General features: G+C 27.6%; 4 protein-coding genes across 9 annotated transcripts; 2 read left to right on the top strand and 2 right to left on the bottom strand.

The window, feature by feature from the left end:
• Positions 1-53: 53 nt before the first annotated feature.
• On the bottom strand, positions 54-7274 carry LOC125385280. Of its 3 annotated transcripts, none has more exons than XR_007224355.1 (4): positions 6959-7117; positions 6630-6742; positions 365-455; positions 54-124 (listed from the first exon to the last, which is right to left on the bottom strand). XR_007224355.1 is itself a non-coding variant. In XM_048406617.1 (4 exons), exons 1-4 carry the CDS (start codon positions 7141-7143, stop codon positions 84-86), a joined length of 249 nt encoding a protein of 82 aa, XP_048262574.1. In that variant the 5' UTR covers positions 7144-7274; the 3' UTR covers positions 54-83. The 3 variants fall into 3 exon arrangements, 2 of the variants coding, with proteins under 2 accessions (XP_048262574.1, XP_048262573.1); XM_048406617.1 differs by lacking the exon at positions 6959-7117 and adding an exon at positions 7140-7274; XM_048406616.1 differs by having other exon boundaries at positions 7099-7182.
• On the top strand, positions 2383-5045 carry LOC100642713 (peptidyl-prolyl cis-trans isomerase FKBP4). 2 transcript variants are annotated; one of them, XM_003402688.4, is made up of 6 exons: positions 2383-2543; positions 2879-3212; positions 3333-3453; positions 3531-3778; positions 3858-4367; positions 4621-5045. In XM_003402688.4, the coding sequence occupies exons 2-6, from the start codon at positions 2880-2882 to the stop codon at positions 4786-4788; spliced, it is 1380 nt and encodes a 459-aa protein (XP_003402736.1). In that variant the 5' UTR covers positions 2383-2543; position 2879; the 3' UTR covers positions 4789-5045. The 2 variants fall into 2 exon arrangements, with proteins under 2 accessions (XP_003402736.1, XP_048262571.1); XM_048406614.1 differs by having other exon boundaries at positions 4610-5045.
• Positions 7238-9797, top strand: LOC100643870 (GMP reductase 1). Of its 2 annotated transcripts, none has more exons than XM_012319041.3 (6): positions 7238-7376; positions 7832-7935; positions 8095-8352; positions 8461-8649; positions 8740-8939; positions 9011-9797. In XM_012319041.3, exons 2-6 carry the CDS (start codon positions 7891-7893, stop codon positions 9204-9206), a joined length of 888 nt encoding a protein of 295 aa, XP_012174431.1. In that variant the 5' UTR covers positions 7238-7376; positions 7832-7890; the 3' UTR covers positions 9207-9797. The 2 variants fall into 2 exon arrangements, with proteins under 2 accessions (XP_012174431.1, XP_012174429.1); XM_012319039.2 differs by having other exon boundaries at positions 7816-7935.
• A 754-nt stretch (positions 9798-10551) lies between these two features.
• On the bottom strand, positions 10552-19100 carry LOC100651706 (far upstream element-binding protein 3). Of its 2 annotated transcripts, none has more exons than XM_012319035.3 (14): positions 18783-19100; positions 18231-18309; positions 17825-18025; positions 17072-17201; positions 15678-15926; positions 15385-15556; positions 15068-15274; positions 14786-14969; positions 14547-14704; positions 14322-14436; positions 14079-14240; positions 13781-13998; positions 13414-13696; positions 10552-11580 (listed from the first exon to the last, which is right to left on the bottom strand). In XM_012319035.3, exons 1-13 carry the CDS (start codon positions 18864-18866, stop codon positions 13439-13441), a joined length of 2217 nt encoding a protein of 738 aa, XP_012174425.1. In that variant the 5' UTR covers positions 18867-19100; the 3' UTR covers positions 10552-11580; positions 13414-13438. The 2 variants fall into 2 exon arrangements, with proteins under 2 accessions (XP_012174425.1, XP_003402727.1); XM_003402679.4 differs by lacking the exon at positions 10552-11580 and adding an exon at positions 11619-12322.
• Between the last annotated feature and the right edge of the window lie 81 nt (positions 19101-19181).

Below are 19181 nucleotides of genomic sequence, written 5' to 3'. Positions count from 1 at the left end.
AATATAATTCTTTTACAATATTTTATTGATTTGATCATGTTATTTATTTTTTCTTCTATTCCATTTATCTCAGTTTTTCTGTGTTAAGGTTGTTGAGTGGTACTGGTAGTGGTGCTTTGTCTACCTGCAAATAAGTACAATAAATTAAATATTATGTAATGGAAAACTTTTATAATAAATTACTTGATATTTTCAAAGAGGAGTATTTAGATTTAAAATGTTTATTGATATAGTTGTTTATATTTAATGATTTTATATCCAAATCAACCAACTGTTAAAAATAACAATTAGCAATTTGTGAATATTGAATTTTGAAATTTATTGATTTAAAGATAATATTTGCTACTATACAAATGTAACTTACCACCGTTTCCAAAATTTAACCGTCGACAACCAACTTTACCATCATGATGGGAAGCAAAGTGAGATCGAACATTCATAGAAACTCCGGATGCCTATCAATAAAAAGGTCTATGCTACACAACGCACTACTAAAATTAAAATACATTTTAGACTAACGATTTTTTGATATAAATAATACAATATTTGCTTAGAAAATATTATGGGTTGTATCGATTAATGTATTAAAATATACGCGTATACTCTTACTTAAAAAAGCGTTAATATTTATTTATATTACATAATCACATGATTTTAAGGTATACAAAATTATTAACGGAATGAATAACAAAAGGGTTATTTGCAATAAAAATTATAAAATTTAAATTTTTATTATGAAGTATTATAAAGTTATTGGTTAATATACTTGGTAATCATTTGATGAATGTATCAGTAAAATATTACACCAATGATAATGAAACGCCCTCAAGATTACAAATAAACTGTTTCAGGAACGAAGCAAAACCGTAAAACGATATAAATTTATTACCTTAATTACCTTCACAGAGGAACCTAAAAACTAACCACAGTATATTTTGTAATAAAAAACAATAGTAATGCAAATTTCAATTCATCAAAGAACATGATTTTATGCAAAAATAATACATAATAATATCCACTGTATACTATAAAACACTATATAATAATAGAAATCATTCCGGTGAAATTTTTGATGGAGTGATGATATATAAAAGTGACGTAAACAATAGTAGAATAAAATACTTAAACAACTACATTTCGATATATTATTATCATATTTGTAATTTCTCGGGAATCAATATGATAATTATCAAAACTACAACAGCATATTCATATAAATTGCAGCACCAATTTTAGTTTTTAGTTTTATAAATTTATATGCATACACGATGCAATGAAAATAAGTTTCTTTTGCTCTTATATAAATTGTTCTAGTTATCTAAGAGTATTTCAATTCTTCTCTCAGTACTACAGTCATTTATAATATTGAATGGCAATACAGTATGGAAATATTATTAAAGCCTTACCGCAATGAAAAGTAATATACAAAGAAACAAGTGCATTTTGAATAACTTCATCCTGAGATTTAAATTGGAAAAAACTCTTGTAACCTGGATGTTTACGTATTTATACTTGTACAATACAATTAAAGTATTTATCTTCCATCAGAGAAGTATATTTGTACGATTACATTTCCTGTAATCTTCTACAGTAATTGCGTGTTTTTATCTTTGTTTTGTGTTAATATTACTCTTGTACAATGGTTAAAAAATACATGTTATTTAGTTAGCGTAGAATTTAATTACGTTAAAATTGCATAATTTTAATCAGTTCAAAATCTTCAGAAGAGCACGATAAAAAATATCAAACGAATGAAAAAATAATTACTAAAAATTCCATTAGTGTCAAATAATCTTCTTCTTACTACTCGATTTAATTTACGATTTGTTATATTTATTCATTACATTATTATGTGCAACTAAAAGGAGCGATCTATCATTTCTATTCTTAATTTAATATAAAATAATTGTAAATTGTACATATACATACACATTTTGTCATAAGTGATTTATATTTTTCAATTTTTTTTTTTTTATGAATATACATAATTGACATAAAGATTCTGTATTCGTTTAATAAAAAATACGTAAATTATATAAGAAAATAAATAATGTAAATAAAACATAATATATCACTTTTATTACATAATATTTAATTTTACATTTCATGTAATTTGTAGTAATAAAAGTAATATAAAATACGTAAGACTAGTTATTGTATTAGGTAAAACTACAAATAATTTATTCATAAAATAAAGTTAAATATATAAACAAAATATATTTTGTTTATACGATTTTTATAATCTAATTATTATAAATAAAGACATAAATTCACAGGAAATGTATTACTCGCAATTACTCGTATCTATTCATATAAAATATATCGATATTACAATCGAGATACCGCAACTAAAAGTCGGTAATCGATACGGAAACGAAGCTTTAGAATTTCTGGTAAGTTCTATGGAATTGATTACTTTAAACGAACTGCGAGACCAGACCAGTCTGTTTCTAGTTTCTAGAATCGTCTGCCTTACTTTAACGTGTTTTTAGTATTGCGTAAAGGACTATTTTATTACAAAGATATTATTTAAAGATATAGAAGTGAGTATTCTTGCACATTTCATGTACATATGTACATACTTTCGTTTATACTCTGGAATAAATATGTATATTTTTGTACATTTTCTTTTATTCCTATAATAGTTAACTGCATTAAATTTGTCATTTTTATTAAGAACTATGGCAATATTAATTTTTAACTTATTAGTATCACTTTTCTCTTATATTGAATTTTAAAAAGATTTTGTTTTATATTATGCTTGCTCATTGTTTCTATCTAAATTCTAAATCTATTATTTCTCATAATATAAAATAGTAAATAGAAATAAAACATTAAATAAGAAACATGATATTTATTATGCTTTTTTTAAATTTAGAATGGCTGTAGACATATCTCCGAACAAGGATGGAGGTGTACAGAAAGAAATAATTAAGGAAGGTATAGGAGATGAAACTCCATCACCTGGAAGCAACGTAATAGTACATTATACTGGTACCTTAATGGATGGAACAAAGTTTGATTCAAGCAAGGATCGTAATGAACCATTTCAATTTGAACTTAAGAAAGGAAGTGTAATTAAAGCATGGGATATAGGGGTAGCTACTATGAAAAAGGGCGAAGTTGCACTATTGACCTGTGCTCCTGAATATGCATATGGGAAAAATGGCAGTCCACCTAAAATTCCTTCAAATGCGACACTTAAATTTGAAGTAAGTTATTAGGTTCAAATTTTTCACAGTTATACGAAAATATTAATTTTTAGTAATAATATATTTAAAATTTTAATTAATAAAAAATTTAATATTGTGAAATATATTACTTTTTTTTAGATTGAAATGATTGATTGGAAAGGAGAAGATTTAAGTCCTGAAAAAAATGGTAGTATTGAAAGGTATCAGATTGTACAAGGAAAAGATTATATTACTCCACAAGAAGGAGCTTTAGTAAATGGTAAATATAATTGTGTATGATGTCTTCACTTTTTCTTACTTTGAATATAATCTATCTCAAACTTGTTCCTTTTTCAGTACATTTAACTGGAATGTATAATGGGAAAGTATTTGAAGATAGAGATGTACAATTCTCCCTCGGAGAAGGAGAAGATTGTGGTGTTATAGAGGGTGTAGAAAAGGCTTTGGAGAGCTTTAAAAGTGGAGAAAAATCAAAATTAAAAATTAAAAGCAAATATGCATATAAAAATGTTGGGAAGCCTGAATTTGACATTCCACCAAATGCAACTGTAGAATATACAGTAGAATTAAAAAGCTTTGAAAAAGTAATTATTTCACTAAGATATGTAAAATAATAAATTAATTGTATTATTTTTTAATTCACATATTCCATGCACATTCCAGGCTGTAGAGGCTTGGTCCTTGAAGAGTCATCAACAAATAGAACAAGCTAAAGTGTACAAAGAAAAGGGAACAAATTATTTCAAAATAAATAAATATAACTTAGCAATTAAGATGTATAAGAAAGTTACTTCATTTTTGAAATACGAAGATGGCTTTGAAGGAGACCTTAAAACGGAAAGAAATAACCTTATTTTATCGGCGCATTTAAATTTGGCTTTATCTTACTTAAAAATAGAGCAAAATGTTGAAGCAAAAGATGCATGTAATGAAGCTTTGAAATTAAGTCCACAAAATGAGAAAGCTTTATTCAGAAGAGGACAAGCATACCTCGCATTAGCATCACCTGAAATTGCGATTAAAGACTTCCAAGAAGTTTTGAAGATAGAACCAAAAAATACAGCAGCTATAAAACAAATTGGAGTTTGCAATAATCTTATCAAAAGACAATTAGTAAAAGAGAAAAAACTGTATGCAAACATGTTTGACAAATTTGCCCAAGAAGATAAACAGGTTTGTGAAAAACAATAATCTTATATAATATAATCTGGAAGTATTTAATTTTTTGTTTTACTCTTATATGTATAAACTTAATGATTGATAGCATGTGTTTCATTCATATTATAATACATAATAAGAAAATATGTAGAATACAATAAAGTTGATTAAATTTATATCTGGTCAAATGCATATTCAAAATAAGTTTCTACGCCATAAATTTCTACGTCGTGATACGTTTGACCATAAATTGTTAGTAATGTCACAGAAGGAAGAGGAGGAGCTGCGAGATCAACCAGATGTGATGTGTGGGGCCTTGGGTGAATGGGGGCAGGAAGAACGACCTGGAGGTAGAGATGCAACTGCCTTTGAGAAGGAAAATCCTAATATACTTATGCTCAATGCTAATGGTACTGATGAATTTCAAAATATGTAAAATATTAATTATTTATCTGCCCCATTCCTTACACTGCCCCAGTTTTAACTACCACCAGTATGAAATTCTGTTAACTATTGGTTTCTAATGTGTTCCAAGTAGTACTATTTCAGCAGTACCACATAAAAATACATGTCATTTAGTTTACTGTCTAGTTTATTAATATTTTGTGACATATGATGCAGCCTAGTCAGGAAATCTCATATTTTGCGTAATTGAATCAAAATTTTTAAGGAATAAAATTTTCTTACTACTCATCTTGTTCAGTTTTTTATATATATTCAAAACATAAAACAAGAATTATCAAAATTTAATTCAACAAAAATTCATTTTGTAATTTTATCAAATATATATTTATCATTCCATATAATTATAAATGCAGTGTGATAAAACTAAATGATAATATATAATTCTTGAACAAGTTATATCCTTGAATTTTATTTACCTTTATATAAATAATTTTGTAAATTATTATTATTATTTACTTAAAATTTAAAAGATATTTAAGATTTAAAAATCTCAGAATGTTGTGTTTGAACGGACCTAGGCATCATCTTCCGTGCAGTTCTACGTTCGAGGGTATAGAAATATTCAGTATCATTCTGATCGCAAGAATCTCAACAATTCAACCAAAACAATGCTATAACAATGAAATAAAAAATATAAAAACTTTTATTTTTCTTATTTTTGTTGATTTAACAATAATTGCGTCATCACCGGAACAAATTACTGGGAACGACGAGAATTGCTTTGAGCCATCTATTTCATGGAGCAGCAGTGATAATATTTACGATTTACAACTTACGACGTATATAATTTCGTAATATAAATAGTTCCTGGTGTTATCTATAACCTGCACCGACAATGACACAATTATTAATAAATCGTCGAAACAAGAAAATAAAATTTCTTATTCTTCATTTTATTGTTGTAATATCGTCTTAATTGAATTGTTGAAATTCTTACGATCAAAATAATACCAAATATGGTACTCTCGAAAGGTGGACGATACGATCAACTACACAGGCGGTTGTGTCCGAATCCGTTCAAACACAACATTCTGATATTACATTGAATACTAAAACTGATATTACATGCATTGTTTAGAATTTAGTTTAGACACGTTCGACTTCTCATCGCTATAACATAAACAACTTTCGTCGCTTGCCAACTAATGGAACTTGGTCGCAACATATTCGAGGCGACGGATTCAGCCATTGCTATATGAGGGTTAAACTAATTTCTACTTTTTTAAAGTGGTCTGTCTAGATATGAATTTCGTGAATTGTCTCTGAATTGTCTTGAATTGTCGTGAACCACATTTGCTTTCCTTATTCCTCATTTTTACATGTAATGTATTCACAACAGTGCGATCATATCCATAATCAGATAATAGCACTCAATTTGTAGAAAGTCATCGGTTAATAAATTGTAAGTTATAACAGAAGAATACATTTAATACGTTAAAAAGAAAAAATATCGAACGAAATAGGCAAAGGGTCATGATGTTTATAAAAATATGAATAATTACATTGGAATTACATTTCAAGTAAGCACATTAAGCTAAATAAGAGAATACACAGAAGCGGCTAATTGCTTGCTTTGATTTCGAAGATTAAATAGAATCATTGGACGAAAACGCGAGACTCGCTTCTCCTTATCGTATAGAGAACAGCGATCGTCTTCTCCTAATTGTAACGTCAGATATTTCGAGATATTAATCCTTTGGCGATAACGCATACATCCAAACCGCTCTGGTTCTCGCCTATCATATAATTATGCTTCTAGCAACAGCTCATGGATGGCGCGCGACATATAATTGGAATAGTAAGCGTACTTACATGTTGCACTGTTGCCATTTTGAATGTTCTCGCGAGCGCGGGTTCCTCCGAGTTAAACGAATAACTCTGTATCCTGTATCTAACTGCTTCCTGAAGAATTTTTATTAATATGCCTAGCAACAGAAATGTTGATGCAGTAATAAATTAGCTTATGACAAAAAAATAATAGCATCAGTTAAAACGTAAATATTAAGGCTGTAATAAAATTATTCTTTTTACTTACTCTTACAATTGAAGTAAGTAAAAGATAAATAAATAAATATATCAAATAAAATAGTATAAAAATTGAAAACTTATAATATTAATAAAGAACTATGCAATAAAGTTACCTAAAAGTAAATAAATATCATAAAGTATATTGAATTATATACGTAAATTTTGTTTTTGCTATTGGTTATCTTGTAAAGTTTAATCTGGTTTAATTAATACTGCAATACATATATCTTGCAATCTTATTGGTAAGCCTTACTATTTGTACGTGTTAAACGAATGATATGTTCAATTACTAACACATAGTCAACGACTGTTAAACACATTTAAGGAGATCAGCGATCAGTGCGAAACTACAGTCACATTCACATACATATAATCATTAGCCCTCGACAGGACTGGATTGAAGTCGTGTGCTAAAAGTGATTGAGGAACTAATTGTTTTAAAAAATGCCTAATATTATAAACGATATTAAATTAGATTTTAAAGATGTTTTATTACGCCCAAAAAGGAGTACGTTAAAGAGCAGATCTGAAGTAAGTAATACTTATATAAATTTTATTAAGATTGGCAGACAAGGCTACATTTTTTCATCCTTTTTTTTTAAAGTTTTAATCAAGTTCCATGTATAGTTCCTAGAATGTAAAATTATAATAATACAAACTTTTCGTAATTAATATGTAAAAAGGCACTTTTTTTTTAATATGTATAATAAAAGTGTTTTTCATGAACATAAGAATATTATTGAAATTTCTACTTATTAAATTTTCATATTATTTCTGTTTATTAAAACTTACTATTAACGGATAATAAATTTAATATCATAATTATAAAAAATGTATATATTTGCAACTTAATACATAGTCAAGAACATGTGTATTTATATATCTCATTCTTTATGAGCATTTATTAATATTATTTCAAATTATTAATTTCTTATTCAATATTAATGAATGAAATACCTTACAATTCTAGGTTGATTTATTTACAGAAATTACATTTCGTAATTCGAAACAAACTTACAAGGGAATACCTATAATCGCTTCAAATATGGATACAGTAGGAACATTTGAAATGGCTAAAGCTTTATCAAAGGTATGTTCCAAATGTTTATTCTTTATTGTGCTGCAATAAAACTGATTCTTATAGTAAAAATTATTATTATTATGATTAATAAATGTATAATGTTATATTGTAGAATCACAGAATATGAACAAATTTGATGTCTTCATATTCCTTTTATTACATTTTTAGTACGGTCTATTTACTACCATTCATAAATATTATTCGGTGGAAGAATGGAAGGATTTTGCTTCTGAAAATGCAGAAAATCTTAAATATGTAGCTGCCAGCTCTGGCACAGGGAAAGAAGACTTTGAACGGTTGTCAAATATCTTGACAGCTGTACCAGAATTATCTTTTATTTGTTTAGACGTAGCTAATGGTTATTCTCAACATTTTGTTGAATATGTTAGAAAAGTGAGGGCTGAGTTTCCTAATCACACAATAATTGTAAGTAACTATGTTATAATTTTTAAAGAAAAAACAACAGGAATTAAATTTTTTACCACTAATTTAGATCTTGTATTTGAAATTAAAGATTTATTGCTGCTATTGTAGGCAGGAAATGTAGTTACTGGTGAGATGGTAGAAGAATTAATATTATCTGGAGCTGATATAGTAAAAGTTGGAATTGGCCCTGGATCTGTGTGTACTACACGAATGAAAACTGGTGTAGGCTATCCACAGCTAAGTGCTGTAATTGAATGTGCAGATGCGGCTCATGGTTTAAAAGGACATATTATTTCTGTAAATAACAGTATACTGTGTTTGTATATATAATAATCTTTGTATGAATATAATTTTATGTGAATTATTAACAAATGTATTTTGTTTTAGGATGGTGGTTGTACTTGTCCAGGTGATTTAGCAAAAGCTTTTGGTGCTGGAGCAGATTTTGTAATGGCAGGTGGTATGTTTGCGGGACATGATGAATGCGGAGGTGATTGTATAGAAAAAAATGGCAAAAAATATAAACTTTTTTATGGTATGGCTTCAAGCACAGCAATGAAGAAGCATGCTGGTGTTGCTGAATATAGGTTGGTATACGGATAGAATTATAATTTTAAAGTAAATTATATTCTTAATTTTATTCTTTAAACCTTTTTAGATCATCAGAAGGTAAAACTGTGGAAGTGCCTTATAAAGGACCAGTGGAAAATACTATATTAGATATATTAGGTGGTTTGCGTTCTGCATGCACATATACGGGAGCTGAACGGTTACGTGAACTCCCACGTCGTGCTACATTTATACGCTGTACGCAACAATTAAATCCAATGTATGGTCCACCACCAGAAATCTGAAGTTATTCTAATTATTTAATCTATTGTAGTACACATTTAGGAAAATTATTATTACAATGGATCAATTAACAAATGCTGTTATTTGCTGGCAAATAATGTTTATGTAAAAATTTAAAAGCTTCAACTAATGTAAGTGTACATACGTTCTGACGACAATTTTAAATTACACTGGATTCAGTGAATTCGAAAGAAATAACGCTTAAGAGCACAAATATGTGAACTTTATTTTTATATTTATATTCTTTTTATGAGTATTTCAAGCTTAATTGTATATAGACATATACATATATATCATTATGCATATTTAATAGTAATACACATACAAGTAGAACCTGCCAATATTAGAATGAAATATATCTAAATTTATTTTGTAAAATGATTCTATAAAGCTAAAAGGATTGTATGTTTGATATAACTTTCACATTTATATTTACATTACATTTTACATTACTTGATTACATATATGTACATATGCAGAAAGTAAATTTACATATACATGCATGTGTGGAATATGAATTCTAAATATATGTATAGTAATATTATGTCAAATAATATGTTAGTAAAAATATTAAAAGCTGGAATTCTGAAATATTTAATTGGTAATTATTTTATGAATAATAAATAATTATATCTTGAGAATCGTGTTTTATTAAAATATTTTTTGTAGTATTTCACAAATTAGTAGTTCTACGAACCTTACAAACCTTTCCTTTAAAAGCTATGATTGAAGCTAACATTTTATATTAAATATCATACGCTTCAAATATCCATTACTTGAATTTCTTGACTAGAATGTATGTAACGTATCATCTTTGTTCCTGAAACATTTTCATTATTTGTATCTACCACTATAATTACAAAAATATAATAAATATAATCTTTAAAAAAATTGTGTATAATATTTCACGTTAACAATTATATTCAAATATCATTAATACACAAACTACTCTATCTTTTAAATAATAATAAAAGAATTAAGTACTGTTTGGTTTTACTTACTTTAAATAAATTGTAACTGATATATAAAATATATTACTAAAACAAATATAAATATATATTTTTTAAACTTTTTGCTGTTACATAAAATAAAAACAATTCTCTTTAACTTAAATGTTTAATATGTTTGTATATTTTTTGCGTGTATTAATTGTACTTAAACATATATTAAAAAACAAAACGCACATCAAAATTTTAAGTTGTAACAGAAAAAGGGAATACATGGTATTAAAAATCATACCAAATCACTGCCGGTTTAATTCATAACTGTAACAAAAAGGATAAATCAAAATTTGAATTTTCATATTATACAACTCTATAAAAAATATAAAGCGAAATTCATTTTGTACTTTGGTCATTATTATATTTACACTACCTAGATGTAGAGATTGTAATTTAATAAGAGTACATTTATACAAAGTTTTCTTTCCATCATGCTTTTTTGGGCTATGTTTAAATATATTTGTACATATAGATATTCAATCATACAAATAAGCTATATTTAAGTATAATATAATATTACCAACAAATACAAGCATACAAAACAAATAAAGTTTTGATCCTGAAAAATTAAATATGTTTGATACGTACAAGAAAATAATGTATTTATAAAATACATAAAAATATGTATGGGTAAAAAAAATAATTTTATTATGTATATGTGTATCAATACATATATAATAATAATTGTCATTTACTTTTTAATAAAATTGAATACTTTCTTTTATCATTGCAAGCGTAAATCACAACATTAAAAAAATGTAAATAACAAGTTCTGTTTGAAATTGTATCTAGTACACATCCAATACTACGTATCAAAATTTTTATGCAATTTATAAGTAAAAAATGAAACAATAAGTATACACATAACATTCTTACATTACTCATTTGAAATTCAGTTATACAATTAGTTTGTTTTTGGAAATAAAATATCATATATGAAGAAACAATAAATATATAACAAAAAAAAAAAAAAAAAAAAAAAAAATGCCAGTCATGTTTACAAGTATGCTTAACATAATATAAATACGTAGAAAAAATATCTGAATATTGTAGATGACAAAAATTTATAAATTCAATTTTGATAAAATTTACATGATTTGAAACTTAGTTTTACATATGACTAGTAGAATTGTCTATTATAATTAATATATTTGTGAAAATTAGTAAATAATATATAAGACATATTCTATAAGTTATATATAACAAATAATGTATGTAATTTGATATGCCATCCATTATTCTCTGGTTTAGCAGGTCCTGATTCCTTTGAATATAAACACACAGAATGCTGAATGAAAGTCTTAAAATAGTAGATCCCCTGATGAAATTTATCGTAGAACAGGTAAACATTCCTACAATTGGCTGCTCCAAAAATCTAAAATAGTAGTGGTATATGACAAGAAAAAGCAAAGAAACCAAGGTAAAATTGTATTTAGTATTGTTATAATAGCATATATGTGTACGTAGACCATCATATGTGTATCATATGCATACATAATAGATAAAACAGTTCATAAACAATAGAAACGAATTTTAGCTGTCTTTATAGCCAGCTTTATACTTATAAAGTTTCCCTAATTCGCTAAGAATAAATGTTTCATGAATGAACCAGTGAAACATAAATAATGATATATCGAAATAATTATCTAAATGTATTTCTTATCAATACATTGTTAAGGATAATTTTTAGTATCTTTAATGATAAATGGGAAGCATAATATGGATATTTTGTTGCAGATTCCTCGTTCCTGTTTCTCACCTGCTGCTTCACCTGCCAGTTTCAACTTATGTTACAATCAGATGTTATGGAACAAAAATACATACAATATTATAAGTAAAACACAAGTAGACATCATGTTAATATCATATAATGTTAAATTCTGGCATTTCTCTCGTTACTTAAAATTAAAACCATGAGTATCCTACAATATGTATATATCTATGTTATAAAAGAACACAAAATATTATGGTATAAACAAAACATAGTTGGTTCTAGTGGCATTTTTTAAAGTTTATGGATTTTGCGAAGCGATCAACTATCGTAATTTATTGTAAACAATATATGAAGTTACAGCAGGCATTAACCGCATCCTGATGGGAAACTATCTGAAAACTATCTGAAATAAACAAACAATAATAAAACACATGAAGCATATATAAATGTAAATGTACTTTCAAAGGTGTAAAATATATCATATTAATATTTAAATAAAACATTAAAATATCATAGAGATTTGTCATTTTTACAAACATTTATCTCCCTGAAAGTATCAACAGTTATCAGTGTGGGTATGATATTTCCTTCTTCTTACACCATTGATTTTCATAATAAACAATAAATATATCAAGCCAATATAAATGTAAGTGATTGAACATAATAACATATGATTAATATATGCACAAACAATCATGTTGTATCAAATTATTTTGTGTGTATTATATCAGAAAACAATTTTTCCTAAGTAGAGAAGGGGATATTTTGTTTAATCGCAATTTGTTTTGTACTGAAACATGTAAATATATATATAAATATACATAATATATACAATATTCATGAAATATGAATTATTGTACTTATTTTCTTTAGAGTCTATACTATAGAAATCATGTATAAATTTGTAAACAACTTTTTCGATGAATGCTTTCCATTTGTCAGAATTAATTAAAAGATAAATCAACTTCTTTCTTTCCCTCTCTCTTTATGTCAATTACTAATTTCGTATTTCACCAAATTAGAGTTTTCACTATAATAAGTTTATATCTCTGAATTTCATGAATATTTTTCTGGGTTCATGAGTAATTTAGGAATAAATTATAGTATAGCTATAGTATACTTTATATACTTTACATACTTTAGTATACATTATATAATTATATAATTTCAAATATTTCACAATATGTAAAAACTGCATGATTTTATTGCACTCGATTTTACATTGACTTAATATAAATGAATATTTAGAAAAATTGTATGATACAAAGAAAGGAAAAAGATATGAAAAAAAGAGAAGAATTAAAACAATCATTAGTTTCTCAAAATTCTTGGATCTTCCATTGTAAAGTATTTAAAAGATAAAATAAAATTGAAAGTAGGAAAATTGTACCAAGAAATCTCCTTGGCATATTATTAGGCTAAAACTTTTATCTCATACAATTTTCTAATAATTCATGCATGTTTATTTATGGTACATAAATAATAAATACTTACAGCTAATATTTTTCCTGATGGAAGTTTAACTTTCTGTATTTGTTTGTGAGTAAGGATAGTTTTGATAGCCCGTTGGAAAAGACGGATTCTGTTGACCAGTTTGTGGCTGTGTGGTAGCTCCAGCTCCCGCTGCATAATAACCCGTTGGAGTTGAACTAGCGTTTATTGTTGGATAACTGCCGTAAGCTTGTGGAAATGCATTAGGAGTCCCACTCGCTGGACCAGATTGACCTTGCATACTTTGTTGCATATTTTGAGCCATTTGATTGTTTTGCATTCCCAACTAATAAAAATATAAAATTTACTATTTTTTATATATTACAATCCATTGTGCTATAGTTTTTCATATTTGTGATAATTAACATACCTTCCCTGCTTTCATTTGAGCTTCTATAGCTTCTGCTTCTTTTATTTTACCAATACTTCTATAATATTCTGCCCATTGTGCACTATAATCAGCCTGACCTCCATTCTGTGTAGCTCCAGTTTGTTGTTGTTGCTGTTGCTGTTGTGTTTGTGGTTGCTGTTGTTGTGCTGGACCAGCAGTATTAGCTGTTGATGTATTAGTTTGGTTTTGTGTATTTCCTAAATGTAAAAATAAACTTCTTTTTATGTTCATATTTTGTATCAACCTGCCTGACTTTTACATTTTTATAATATTTCACCTGACTGTTGATTATGATCTTGTTTTCCTTGTTTTGCTTGTTGTTCAATCATATCTGCTTCTCTATGCATACCTAATGATCGATAATATTCTGCCCATTGTGCACTATAATCTGGTTGTCCTGTTTGTGGATTTACTTGAACCGGAGCTTGACTTGCTGTACCTTAATCAATGTATAATATATAATAGAATATATGCATCGAGTACTTACGTCTTTTTACAAAGTAAATGTAAACATACTTACTTGTATCAGTAGTTTGAGGTTGGTTTGGCCAGGCTTGGTAAGCTGTTCCAGCATTCCAAGTTGGATTATATCCAATTGCTCCTTGTGTACCAGTAAATGACGTATTAGCTGGAGCCTTTGGTTTAATTTATATCAGTGAGTTATTAAGTAAGTTAATAATATTTTTCATTTGAGCTTTTGTAATTTTCTTATACATATTTAGAGATTGTATTATCAAATATTTACCATGCCTAACTTTTCGCTAAATATTCTTTTTGCATGCTCCACTTGTTCAGGGTTTCCACGAATTATGAAAATTTTTTCATTTTCATTACTTTGATTTCTTCTATCTAGTTCACAATGTGCTCCAGTCTGCTGATTTATTTGTTTAATGGTTTCACCACCTAAAGTAATTAAATGCTCATAATATTTCTAACATTGAGGATACTTAACTTATATACTTATAAAAATCAATATAATTTTACCTTTTCCTATAATAATACCACATTTCGAAGATGGAACAGTGAACATTGTTTCTATTTTATCTTGCATAGGTCCTCCTTGACGTCTATCCCATCCGCCATATTCATTCGGATTACGATTATTGCCAAATCCATTGCCTCTTGGGCCACTTCTTGCTCCTATATTACTTCTACCATCATCTCTTCTCTAAAAAATAAGTACAAACATTGAAATCAAGATAATATTATTTTTATGAAATGTAAAGAAGATGTGATAGCACAATATAGAAAAGATATAACAATTACCATTACACTATCAATAAGTTCCTGAATGCGTTGACGCACTTGTTCTACAGCTTGATGTTTGCCAGACACTATGCATTTTCTGTCCCCAGGGCCGTCCTCCCGTCCCTGTTGAAATTGAACTCTTGCACCAGTCTCTGCCTGTATTTTTTTAATCATATCTCCTCCTTTACCAATAACAACACCTACTGCTGCTCTTGGAACAAGTACCTAATAATTAAATACAATATTTGTTTATACAAATACGATCATAACTACAAAATAGTTTCTAATTATAGATAGAAATTACTAATATTTATAAAAAAAATATGATATCGTACTTCCACTCCATCAGTGGTTCCAGAACCATGGTTAAAACTACTATCATTTGAATAATTTCCACTCCTATCATTTCCTCTTGCACCTCTATGAAACATCTGCATTTCCTTTTCAGCTATTAATTCATATACTAGTTGTTTAGCATATTCTACCTTTTGTGGATCACCAGTTATCCTATATAAAAAAAAGAGTCTATAGCTTTACTATCTCTTAAAGCAGCTTACATTTCAAAAATGATCCTCCTTTACACAAAAAAGGAACAAAAAATAAAGAATTAAATTCTAATTGTTATTACCTTAATGGTTTTTCTTGTTCTTGAGAAGGACCTTCTTGAATAACAACCATCTTAGCTCCAGATTTTTCTTGAAGTTGTTTTATCGTTTCTCCGCCTTTTCCAATAATTAAACCAACTTTTGGCCCAGGAATCATTATTTCAACAAATCCTGAATGACTCATTAATCCTCCACTGCTTCCACCCATATCACCAATTCCTTCAGTTCTACTTCTTTGATTTACTATTGATAATACCAACTCTTTTGCGCGACTGAAACACACACAATTTAAATGTGCAATGTAATTGTGAATAATGCTAAGTTAGAATTATAATATAATCTATTAATGTACAGTAATGTAATTTGTTTGCAACACATGATGTGATGTCTACTGTGTGCCAAGGTATTATAAGTCATGAATGTAACATTAACATTTTGTTGGACAAAGAGTTATTTCTTAAGTGTATAATAAAATTAAATTTCATGTTAAAATGTCGTAGGCTTAATTATAAGCAGATTTAAATAAATAAAAATTCAATTTCTCTTCTTGTTGCGAATAACACGTCCCCATGCATATCCTATCCTCCTTCCTTCCTTCTTTCTCTCCATATCCTATTGAAAGCAAAAAACTATTAGTAAGTACAAAATTATTAAATTAAAAGCCACAACTTATTGATAAATTCTCAATGAGAAAATATTCTGAAGCGTATGTAAAGTCAAGTATGAGCCCGCTATTCACATCCAGGAGCTAAGTAAAGACTCTGTAAAACATTTGACAATTTCAATATGCGAAAGCATGTAACCTACATTTAAGAAATGCATGTTAACATGAAGTGATAGCATATGGAGTATACTAAACACACGCAAACTATATTTCACCAGTACTATCTGTGCTTGCAGCACATTTTCTAATGAGTACAGTCAGTGTATATAAAGCATTATAATTATATATTACAACATCACAATGTAGATTTTTAAACCATTTTGTCAAATAGTTGATACTTTCAGGTGTTTCTAGGAGATTTTACAGTGGAACTAGGTGGATAATTTGTTATTTAAATTAATAATAATCTAATAATTTCGTATATATCAAATATAAGGAGGATAGCAGGTTTGTTTTCCTGTATATGTGTTTATAAAATGTACACACATATATGTAAATACATATTTATATATATGCACATATAATTCTTTCTTCCTTTCTTTCTATGTATATATATATAACTGTATGTATATATACATAAGTATATGTACAGATGTAAAATATATATTTTGCATTATGAGTGTGATCAATAAGTGCCACTTGACATAACACCACGAAGTAATCCTTTGTTCTAGGCAAAACTTTATAAAGTGGAAATTGCATTGCATACAAAATAGTTGAAATTAACGAAATAAGAAGGGAAAAACAAGTTACTTGACAGCTTCTCGTGAGCCAGTTAATGTGCAAAGACGTTCAGGTAGCCCACCACTTTCTGGTGCCATTTGTATTTTACATCCTGTTTCACTCTGCAATCTTGTTATTTGTTCTCCACCTCTGCCAATTACTGTAAAGATATTATTATTAATTATGATAATCTAGTCAAACTCATTATGTTAATTTAATTGCTAGTTCGAATTTATATAAACTACATTAAATCTGTTGTCATTAATGTTGGTAAATTCTTCTATGGTAGTTACAAGATTCATAAAAGAGTATTAAAATATAACATAATGCTAATTGCAAATCAAAAAATAGTACTTTTTGATTTAAATTTAATGCATAGATATCGAGAATATCTAAAACATATAAACATATTTTTTTGTGTATCAATTGATTTTTCAAGAAAGAAGATATATATAGGATAGTATACTGAAGTAAGTTGTCAAATTTTATAACCATATTCTGTTCTTTCTTATTTTGAAAAAGGATTACATAAAGATAGGTCTAGGAGCTTTTCTGAGTTATAAACACTCTTCATTTGCGCTTGCAATGCCTGTAATTTTATAAAATGCTAATAATTAATAAAATAATGCTAAGTGTATAATAAGAAGCGTTTAATATCTCAGAAACAAAAGTTGCTGGACTTATGTTTGTATGACCTATCTTCATTCTTAAGAAAAGTAAAATACAATATCAAAATTTGATCATCTATTTTGTCATCCTGTATACAAATAAATGTTTACTTACTCAGTCCAACCATGTTATCTGGAACTCTGATATCTTCATTACAAATACCTCCTACATTTCCAATTGGTCCTCCTGAAGATCCTGCTTGTCCTGTTCGTCCTGTTGGATTAATTGACTCCCCTAATGCATTACTTCCTGCTGGGCCTCGAAGTCCCATTAATGGGTCTGATACCAGTGATGCCATTTTTTTTGCTTCAGGTTCTAAAGTCATGAATCCATGTTAAAAATATAGTTTATTTTCATTCTCTATTGATATCTTATAGTAAAATTCTTGTTATACTTAAAGAAACTCTAAATATGTATCGTATCAGTATTATCTTTATATATATACATTTTCTTTTTAAATTCAATTCTTACTATGCTTAACTTTATAACAAATTTTTATTGTATATATGTATAATATTACCTGATCCATCTTCAAGGGGACGTTTCAACTTTGTATCTTGATTATTTTGAGCACCAGCTGGATTAATCTTTGCAGCTATCTAAAACAAAAAGTTTAAATTATTCATGCCTTATTGAAACCAAATATATTTAACTAATATAAATAAATCAAAAGACAATGCTAATAATTATAGAATAACTTAAAAATCAAAAAGTTTTTTACTATATTTATTAAAAATATATAATTCATACATATATGAATTATGTGCATATAAATGACACAAATTAAATAAAACAAATAAACACTGTAAATTAAAATTTATTAACACTATGAATATCGTGTAAACATTCCGAACTCTTTTTTTTTATAATTTCCAATTAAGTCAATAAACGTTCAAAGAGAACACCATTAACCGAAACAAATGCGATTACTCATACAGATATGAGATTTTTGTTTGTTGATGATAAAAGTCGACGTATGGTTCTAACAAAGGTGTGAAGTGTTATATGGCCTACTTACGGAAATATGATTTAACCATAACCTAAACCGCATTAACTTAATGTATTTACTTACTTGTTTTGCACGTTGCAAAGCTGCCGCAAATGCTGAGCTTTGACTAAAATTCTGAGGCGGAGCAACCGCTGAATAGTCACTCATGATGGAACATGAAGCAGCGATACAAATAAAACTATTCTAATATTTCTTTCAGGAAATTGCTATTAATGATTAATTCTGTTTGATTAACTCTAATATCTGAGGTTTAAAACGTATTTCACACAAGATAGAGATATTTTAACAAATTGCTTTGAAAATACACAATATTACAAAGCAAAAGTTTATGACTGAAAGAACTGTGCTTTCACAGAAAGAGCAGTACAGCGCAAGCGTCGGTCATAGAATACAATATTTTGAAGACTGGTAATTATTTCAGAAAGACATATCAGTGAAGACAGTGCTTGAAATAGAAATGTA

Source organism: Bombus terrestris, chromosome 6, assembly GCF_910591885.1.
Source record: "Bombus terrestris chromosome 6, iyBomTerr1.2, whole genome shotgun sequence".
Lineage (NCBI taxonomy): Eukaryota > Metazoa > Arthropoda > Insecta > Hymenoptera > Apidae > Bombus > Bombus terrestris.
Note: the sequence above shows the minus strand (reverse complement) of the source record. Positions and strands in the feature narration are given on the sequence as shown.